The sequence below is a fragment of the Haliaeetus leucocephalus genome, unplaced genomic scaffold (genome assembly GCF_000737465.1).
Source record: "Haliaeetus leucocephalus isolate CR32 unplaced genomic scaffold, Haliaeetus_leucocephalus-4.0 Scaffold830, whole genome shotgun sequence".
NCBI classification, from domain to species: Eukaryota; Metazoa; Chordata; class Aves; order Accipitriformes; family Accipitridae; genus Haliaeetus; species Haliaeetus leucocephalus.
The window spans coordinates 3,050,267-3,060,349 of record NW_010973266.1 but is presented as its reverse complement, the minus strand read 5'-3'; the positions used below and the strand labels follow the sequence as shown (position 1 = coordinate 3,060,349).

The window sequence follows — 10,083 nt, the reverse complement described above, 5'->3', positions numbered from 1 at the left end:
AGAGAGCACTTCTGTTCAAACACCTTGGCGGCAGAGGAGCAAAGTAAATAACACCGAGGACAGGCTCCAGCCCGCAGGCATGAGTGCTGCATGTTCGTGGAGCCGTCGGAGATGGTCAATCACTGCCCGGTCAAATATCCGAGGGCAGGAGGGGACGCAAGAGCTGTGCTTCCCCCCAGCTGCACCATTTGGCCTTATAAGCCCTTACCCCTGTCAGCCAGGGACATGGTCCTTCTGGATCATAACCCAGTTTAAGGGGATAAGAAACAATCCTGGCAGGGAGGGGCACAGAAATAGTCAAGTGTGCATCTACAGCAACTTCTTAGCTCCTTTGTGCCTCTGTAGATGAGTTCTCAGTGGTGCAAGCAAAAGGTTTGGTTGCGTCCCCTTGCTGGTAGTGAGAACACAGCAATAACGACCAAAGGAATAGAGCTGCTTTCTGACTTCTGTTTTAATTCTGTCTTTGTGTCTTGCTGGGATTTTCTATTATCACTGAGTCAGAAACAGATTTATAGGCTGTGAGTATGACTAATTTCCATTTTGCACCTTGCTATGGTCTCAGAGCAAACCATCCTGGCTCTTCAGTTTCTCGATGCTCTTGAAAGCAAGAAAAAGTTTGAGCTCAGAGCAAAATATCCAGGCAGCTTTCTCCAAAAAAAAAGCCATGCTGAGGTTTCACTGGGAGCATCCTAGAGGGGAACAACAAGATTTAGCACCTTGCCTTTATCCAGACCAGTAACCTGCTCTGGTTTTACAATGTTTGGGGTTATACCAATGGACCATGCAGACAGGTTTTGGTGTATTCTTTCATTTTTGTTCTTTTGATCCCTTAGCAAAGGCATACGGTGCCAGTTTAAACACTTTAGACTTACTACAGTGATGGGGGAGGGAAATATCATGCTCTAAAGCTTATAGGCCTGTTAACCTTATTAAGTTGCAAGGCTTGATAGGCTTATCAGCAAGCTTTGTGTTCTGTTTCATATGTTTTTCATGGGGAAACCAAACGAGAGCAGCAGTGAGGTGCAATGCACTGTTCCTATAACAAAGCAAGCAGAAGGGAAGAGGTGATGTTGTTGGCTTTGCAGGGAAGTGGAGGCTCTTGCTGCTAATTTATTCTCATAAAATGCAAATTTTATGGATGCTGGGAATTTTTATTATGGTTCTTAAAGATTCACATGACCTCTGATACCTGCTAGTGAACCTTACCTGCAAGCAAAGCCTCAGTCTGGCTGCTCTGCAGACAGAGTAGAAGACAGAAATGTCAATTGCCACTTGTTCTGTTAAACCTGATTCATCTAATCCTGAAGTGGGAATATCTCGAATGTATCTAAATCTCCATATACACTTCATGCATGCAAATCACTGTTGTGGTGTGTTAAATTGCATCCTGAATAGCTAGAAAAAATAAGCTCGAAGCAAGAAGCAAATGTGAGAGCTTGGATCTTTGCTCTGTTCAGATAATACCACTTCTGTGTGTCTCAGAGGTGGACAAACCCCCCGAGCCCAGTTCTGGCTTTGGTGATGTCTCAATGACACGTACTCACCTAACTTCCATCTGCATCTGCCTCGCGTGAAAGCAGTTTGTGGTTGCTCAGCTGGTCAAAGCCTTTGAAAAGGTGAAATCTGCTCTTGGATTTTTGGGGGGAAGACCCCGAACATTACTTGCCTGTCTCTTCTTAGCATCACGTCCTAAGGACCGCAGGCTGTCATAGGTGACTTTTAGGCAGAATTGGAAACAGAAAGCAGTCTAGAGAATTTTGCTGAGAAAGGTCTTACTGTGAGCATTTATAGTATGAGCATGAACGAAATACATGCAAACCCTCAGGTTGACCGTTATTTTCTTTGTAGTGTTCAGTCCAGATGCGATTAGTTTTGCAAAGTGCTTGGGAGATTTGCTGCCATATGAGCCTCTTTCCCACCAACTGCGTGAAACATCCTTAACGAGCGTATTTGATCATCTTTTTGTCTTCCCTTAGAAAGTCACACAAGAGCTGTCTTCCCACGTTGTTCAAAGCTTCTGTAACCTGCTGCTTTGCTCCAGGCTCCATGAAGATTCATCATGTCCGGGCGTGCGTGGCCATCTCCTTGGGGTCCCCTGGGAGCTGCTCGGTGGCCTCGTTTGGTTCTCCTCTCACCACCTGCTCACGCTGAAGGTGCCTACAGAGAGTCTCTGGGCACCTCTCATGTCCAAAGCTTGGGAGCTAGAAATGTGGCCAAATCCACTCTTTCAGAGGGATGTGATAAAGGTAAGCACAGGAGGTACTGACCAGGCACAATGGGAGGTCACCAGGGACTCAAATAACTCGTGATTGGAAAACCCCAAGTCAATAGTGCACCAAAGGTTACCGAAGAGTCTAAGGCACAAGCTCCAATGTTGAAACTAGAAACCCTGAACTCCAATCGCAAGGCTATTCTTGTCCCTTGTCTTCCACAAATAACGTTGCGTGAAGGTTAATTTTGTATTAAAAATGGAGTTAAACTAAATGCAGATACAATGAAAGCTGACGCTAAACTATGCTCAAGCAGAATCCAACCCGAAGTGCTTTTCATTGCAGCAGAAACACTGGCTAATCCGCTTATCGGTTGGAGTTGGAGGTCCTGTATGAGTTGGAATGAGATGTTCAATTCAAACGAAAGGATTTTCTCTCTGAATAAGAGGACACATACTGAATATGCAAATAGTCAAATGTTCTCTTGATGGTTTTTATAAACGGATTGCTTACTGTGGTGTTTAAATGAGGCTAATTTAATCTTATATTTCTATAGTCCTGTTGGTCCTGAAGAAGCCTGAAGTATTTTACCAGCAACCACAAACACGTACTTCTTAAAAGTAATTTAAGAGTCATTGGATTATATCAACCACTGACATGATCAGCACAACCATGTACAGTGATGATGAAAAAATACTCAGCCATAACCTGAGATCAAATTATGAATTTTTCTATAAAAAGTATTAAAGGCTCTTACATGCCACTGTATTTCTTCCAGCCTTATCTGAAGGCCTTACTGCTTTCTACCTCCTGGAATTAAATGCATCTACATCAGGAGACTGAATGTTCCAGTTAAAGTTGCCTTAATTTATAACAGCTCAGGTCTCCCTGAAGAGTCACACCGAGTTCCCTTCTGGGGCCCTTGTACGTTGGCTTTCCAGTGTAAACACTGAAGGAAATACAATGTTTGAGGCTGCGGAGCCACTGGCATGCCTAACACTAGGTGACTGTCCAAAAAAAGATCCTTAGCTTTTTCATTCTAAGAAAAGAAAATTGAATTTAATGTTTTTCAGTATTCCCTCACCTCTGCAGTCTGACATTCACAGACTTTGTGGGACTCTTACTGCCTTTACAGTACTCTGTATAAATAAACCACAGGATCCCTAACTGTTGCGCAATTAAATTAGATGTTGCACAATTAAATTTGTTGCAGTAACGAATGATGCTCTTAGACATTAAACATTTGCTACATTGATAGAGAGCATCAGAATTTATTAATCCTACAGAAGATTTGTCTGAATAAACTTAACATAGGCTAAGATATGTCTGCATACAAGAGAAGAAATTAATGTCCAAAGAACTTAAGTTCTAAGAAAAACGCTTGAAAATTGGGTGCATTGAAAACTAAGCATGTAAAAAAAAAAAAAAGAGGGGGAAGAAAAAGAAAAAAGCTATATATATTGTTACATATTGTTCTATGTATTGTAGCGGCTCTGTGTCTAACAAGGTTACTTGAGGAACTTTCTACTTAAAGTGCACTTCTTTTACTGTTTTTGCCTTGCAGCCAGGCTTTACAAGGTCTTAATATGATATATTGGAAGTGGTAAAAAATTCTTGAAGCGTATTTTTGAAATCTTTAGACCCTTTGACCATATTTGCTAAGATGATACAGACTTAACAGTAAACCCACTTGAGAGACATTTTAATGGAACACTTTAAATGAAATCAATTGGTAGTTTTATAATGGCAGCTGAATGTGTGTTCTTGCCATTTTCCCATTTAACAAGAAGAAAAGGCCAAACAAGGACCAATTAGTCATAATAAAATCAGCTTTGATGACATTTTCACTCCTGAACTCTGGTATAAAATGGTCATCTAAGAAAGAACTGAAAGGATATGTGAGGAATTTGGTAGTATAACTGCATGTACATACATATACACTCCTGAGCAAAGAATGATCAGGTAAAGACACTATGGATTACTTTGTATATGGAGAAAATATACCGTTTGTGTGTTTATGTGTATGCACCTAGTTTTGCTCGATTTTGTTTTCAATTTTAACTGATCTCAGTCTTTCTTTGAAGTCTATGCAGGTTAAACTTTGTTTTCATTCTTTGGATCTCAATGATTTTCGTGTGCTCAGGTTACCCAGTTGTCCCTTCCATGGTAAGTCATGCTCCCTACATACTTGAAGATGAGATGCTTCATTTCTTTTAAATAGCTATTTTATTTATTTTTGTTTGTTTGTTTGCTTGTTTCTTTGTAGTTGTTGTTTTCTATAAAATGAAAGAAGTTTGTTGTATTAAAGCTATTGGTTTAATAGTATTACCTAATTTTCCTGGAGTCTAGCTCAATTTTTGCTTTAGTTACTAATAAAATATGCAAGCCTCTAAAATAATCATGTGAGAAATCTATTGCATATTTAATGTAGAGTGTGGGGAGCTGAAATATTGTATAGAAAAGAGAAAAACATCAATCTGTCCATTCCATCTAAATTCCTTGTCTATATCAAATAGGTACGATAAGATATATGTATTAATTTCTCTTATTGCTAGCTAGTTTATAAACCAATAAATTTATTTGTCACTGTTAGTGTGTAGGTAAAGAAGAAATTCTTATATAAAGTTGTGGAAAATTATTGCATAGAATCAGTAATATAAATTTCATTGAACTATGAAAGAAAGTAGAACAGCCTGTAAAACAGAAGTGAACAAGTTACTTAAATAACGCTAATATCCTTTCACTTGCTGATCTCGACCAGGTTACCATGACAGATTGCTGGTCAAACTGTGCATACACCGTTTAAGACTTTGCCAATGTGAAATGAGATATTTTATTTCTAACGATGTCCAATTTCCCTGCTTCGGACAAAGTCTTCTTTAGACTCCCTGTTTCTTTCTTGCTGTAAAATCAGCTCTAGGAGCCATGGTTCAGATTTCTTTGTTTCCTCTCATGTGTTTTGCAGCATTATCTTTTTGTTAAGGTGATCTGTCGCTAGCAGAAATGGTGGCTACTTGTGCAGCTGTTTATTTATTGATGTGAAGTTCCCCTTAGCCTTAATCTATCCATCGCCCGGTTCTTCTCTATGTTTTCCTTCCATAAAAGCTGAATCATCTTTCATTTCTGATCATGGGTAGTTTAGATAGAGCTTGATCTGACTATCCACATTTCTTAATGGATCTCTTTATGGCAATGATATAATAGGTAAAATGAGTTTAATTATTTCAATGAATATCTTGCATGTCAAAATAATAGTCATTTATTCAGTAGTATAAGTGCCTGTATAGGTCGTGAGATAGCAGCTAAAAATTCAAAGGGGAATTTCTCTGTGTCTGTGTTTCTTGCAGAAAGTATTTCTTCTTGTTAGGGAGAAACTTCAGTCTAGGGAAAAACCCAGTCCGTGGCAGAAGGCGGCGGCGTGGTTAGTGAGCTGCCTGCCTGCTCAGCTGCCTCAGCCTCGGTGCATGCTCTTGCTTGCAGAAAGAATCATTAATCATCTACCTTTTATATGCACAGAACAGAAAAAACGTTAATGTTAATAAAAGTAACAGCATAGTGAATTAAAACTAGTCTTAGTGAAGCTAACGGCAATTTTGCCATCAATTCCAGTGAAGGCAGGTGTTAACCCTGTGCCTTTGCATGCAACCTTTTCCCAAGCAAGGATGCGATACAGACAGCTTCAGAGATGATGGCAGAGTATTTCTGTTAGATAGATAATCAACAAGCTGGTAAATCATGATATGATGAAAGATGCACAGAACAACTATAGACATGCCAGGAAATGTTTCCTTTTAAAGTCAATGTTAATTTAAATGCAATTTAAATTTGTAAAACTTTTTTATGTAGTTTACATTTTTATGCTGTAAAATGCAGGTAAGAGGAACGTATACATAAAACTATATGGATTTTAACCCAGACTTTTTAAAATTCCCTTGGTATTTTGTCCTTATTAAATTTAGTCATAACTACTACCATGACTAGTCATAACTACTAGAAAGTTTCCTCCCCCCAGATTCCCGATTTACAAGATTTTCATTTTCTCTTATCTGTCATTGAAACTACCTGAATTCACACAAGTGATATCAAGATATTGTTTCATTGTTAACTGAAAAAATCTCATTTTACAGCAATAAACACGCATGCTACTCTAGGGAAGCTGTGTTACATGTCACAACTGGTCAACATCACGGATAACAATTCATATTATACTATAAACATAATTGTAACAGTATCAGTATTTTATACCAGAAATATCACAGTTGAGTTTTCTAGAAAGTGGCCAAAAAAACCTGATTTTGAATATGACAAATCCTTAGCAAATAACAGTTCATCTTTGTCATTCTAAGCATAAATTGTTTTTGTGTTTCTGCTTTCTTTTTATACTGAACAAGTCCTGGCAAACACACAAATCCATAATTTTACCTTTTCTTATCTCTCTCTTCCTTCTTTTTTTTCTTTTTTTCTTTTATTTTATCTTCAGAGCAGCAATCCTTTTTATTTGAATTGCCAGCTGCATGGAAAATCTGATTACTGCCTCGTCCTGCTGAATAACTGCTTAGCCAAGGTGGCCAGGAATGAAGAACTGGCTTTTTTAAAGCCTTACCTGGAGATGCCTTTCAATAAAAGGTCCTTTCGCAACGGTGTTGGATCAGGAATTAAAAAAACTTCCTTTCGAAGAGCTAAGTCATAAGCAAATGTTCAAAACCACAGTCCCCATTTTAGCATCTGATGTTTAACTTTGCGCTTAAAATCATTTTAATGCTTTTCTATGATAAAACCAACAGAGACAAACGTACCCGGGTCTTCAGCATGTAAACAGATGTTTATTTCAAAGAGCACAAGCCAAGTGGAGCAGATGGGATTGCTCAGAAAGGGCTTTGTTTCCAAAGTTACAGTATCATAAAGTTTTGTATTGAAATGAATGTTTTCATTTGGTTAATTCCCCCTCTTTGTAAAGCTACAGATTTAATCAGCTTGCTCTTGATTAATACCAAAATAGTCCTGTGCTTTGAATAGATGTGTGCGTGCAGCCTGTCGGGAGGACTGACGGTGTTATTCCTGACATCTCTCCTCTCTGCCGTAGAGGCAAACCCACCGGCAAGGCAAGACATGCCTGTCCCAAATCACATTTACTTGAAGACAACTGCTCTGGCAATTTTAATACAGATTTAAAGTACGTTTCCTTTCAGATTTCCAAAGATATGAAGCGCCACTGGTGAAAGACAGAATCAGGCCCTACCTGTAACTTCTAGTTTATTTTTAATATAGTTATTTAAAATGACTTTAGCAGGAAATAATCTCTTGGGATGTGTCATCTAATTTCCAGAAGAGTCCTGGGAAATCACTCTAAGGCAGGGTATCAGTGCAGCTCCCTTTGCCTCAATTAATTGACTTATGTAGGCAACACATATCTGATGAAATGTGCCAAATGTGGTTTCTGCTCGTCTGCTACAGATGTGGTGCAGTAATTAACAACGGGGCTTTTTTTAATTTCTTGTTAAAAAAAAAAAGTCATTTGGTCTGAAAATATGTAAATGTGGTGTGTAGGAAAGGTCATATGCTGAGTTACATATGTGTGAATTTTACCTTGTGGCTGTTTCCTCCAAATGCAGTGTAAGAAGCTGTGACATTGGCTTGAAAATGTTGCAAAGTGTCCATGCAATGCATTTTGAATTCAAAGCTAAGATAATAATAAATCAGTATATGGATGCTTTCTAATATTTCCCTGTTAAATCTCATAACCCAGGAGATCATTATTAAACCTGGAATAAGGTTGATTGGCATCATCACCTCTATGATGCCCGTTCCTGTGTCCTGCACCCCTGAGCCCATGGAGAAAAGTGTTTCATGGAGCACGGAGCTGTGCTAGTGCAATACCGGGTTTCTGGACTGCAGCTGGCTAATTTCTGGCTGATTCGAGGAGATCAAACACACTCCTGTCTGCGTTTGTCCATGCTGAAATGTTTAAAGCATCGTATTTTTTAAAGCTGCTTAAACACTTAGACTCCTTTTGGGTACTGTTGGTGTCTAGGTTACTTAGCTCTCGCAGTCCTTAGTCAAGTGACACCTAGAGACCTTTAAGAATGTATAAGGAAATTGTTAGATAATTATTATTCTCATGCACTCTGTCTTGTGTAATGTCTGGATGGGAGGAAGCCCAGGCCAGCAAACGCGGTGGCACGCTGGAGTTCCACTGCAGCAAGCCATTCGCCCTGTTTCATTCTTGGCTGCTGTGATTTCAGCTATGGCAGATGTCCTGCAAATGCGATTTTCCAACTGAAACACTATCTGGCTCTGTCCAGACCTGCCCAAGAAGCAGTGTTTTAATGCCTTTGGCCATGTAAAACTGAAGAGCTAGGAATGACTCCTGGCCTGTGACTGCTGAGAGGTACCAAAGAGAAACACAGGTCCTGAGTGCGGGGTCCCAAGGGTGGTGGTCTTTCTTTTTCAGTACTTAAGGCAAAAAAGGTGACGTGGATTTACTTATGCCCTCGTGCGGGCATAATGTGTGTATTCTGCATCTGTGCACATCTGTATTCAGTGAGGTGGAGGTGTTTTGTCACAGTGCACCTACCTGGAGTGGCTCTGTCCTGCTCCTTGCAGCCCCTATCACCACCCAACTTATTTTTCAGGAAAGAAAAAAATGCAAAAAGGCCAACTTTGTCTTGGGCTTTCACATCCATTTTAGTTAACTTTTTTCTACATAATCAAATACATTTCTGTCTTGGTAACCTATGATAAACAAGGTTGTCTGCAAGCCAACAGAGCTGTACACGTAGCTTTGAAAATCCGCCTCTTCCTTTTCCTTTATTGTGCAGGTATACGACTAACTCGTTTAGTGTTTTGGCAACTGCCTTTGAAGAGGGTATGTTCAGGAGGGATGGAGAGCCAGTATCCTGCTTGTACAGACCTTCATCCCCCTTTTGTGAAAGTATGGGCTGCAAGAAAAATAGCTTCTTGGCTACAGGGAAAATCCCATTATTTATGATTTAGTCATTCCCTGACAAGCCACTCCACCTTGAGGGATCTGCATATACAAAAAAGATGGTACAAGGAGGCCACCAAGAGCCATAAGTCTTGCACTCCCCTAAATCACACCGAGCAGGGCTGGAAAATGTAGATTATCCAGCTGACTTACAGACATGGTTCTGTCACCGGCGGTCTGATCTCACCAGCCCCATCCGCTGAAAACTCACAGCACTTACGCTGCCTTCGACGTGAAATGCTAAACTCTTTTCTGAACTTTAAAGGTGGCTTTATTTTGGAAAGAACGGAGAGTAACCTTAGTGATCTCTGTCAGAAAATAAGGATCTAAGGGTGCCATTGCTGAGCACATTAATTTTTATGCTGACACAAAACTGGAAAGGTGACATAAGTCTTTTTTCAGTGCAAAGAGGACAATAGGAACGACTATAGGTACGCTAGCTTACAGCGTAATTAATGTGCTGCAATGAATTATATTCCTTTCTGGAGAACAGGGATTCATTACTCTGTGAAAAGATACTTCGTTGACTTTCTTTACTATTTTTCTTGGCTAACCTAAGAGAAAGAGAAAGGATAAACAAGTTTAGAGGGTGGGAAGAGTAATGCTTTGTCTAGGGATGGAGGAGCAAGTTGGGAAGCTGGGAATGCCTTGACCGGTCTTGGCCTTTGATCGTAATTCAGTCTGTGACCTTAGATAAGTCACTTCATTTCTACTCAGTTTCCCATCTGAAAAATAAGAACCTCTCTTCATCAAGCCATCTCGCATAAGCAGTGTCATGACTGACGGATTTGGGAAGCGTTTTGGAGGTGTTGGGGCAGAGAAGGGTGGTCTCTGCAGCCAGCGCGGCGTCCTGGGGCTGGGAAAAAGGCGTGAGCCCTGCTGCCCGCT

The 10,083-nt window shown here is 40.0% G+C and overlaps 1 protein-coding gene across 1 annotated transcript; it reads left to right on the top strand.

Annotated features, from left to right (window-relative positions):
* The first annotated feature begins 4,334 nt into the window (after positions 1-4,334).
* Positions 4,335-6,900, top strand: NPS (neuropeptide S). The gene is made up of 2 exons (XM_010581950.1): positions 4,335-4,376; positions 6,691-6,900. Exons 1-2 carry the CDS (start codon positions 4,335-4,337, stop codon positions 6,898-6,900), a joined length of 252 nt encoding a protein of 83 aa, XP_010580252.1.
* Positions 6,901-10,083: the final 3,183 nt, after the last annotated feature.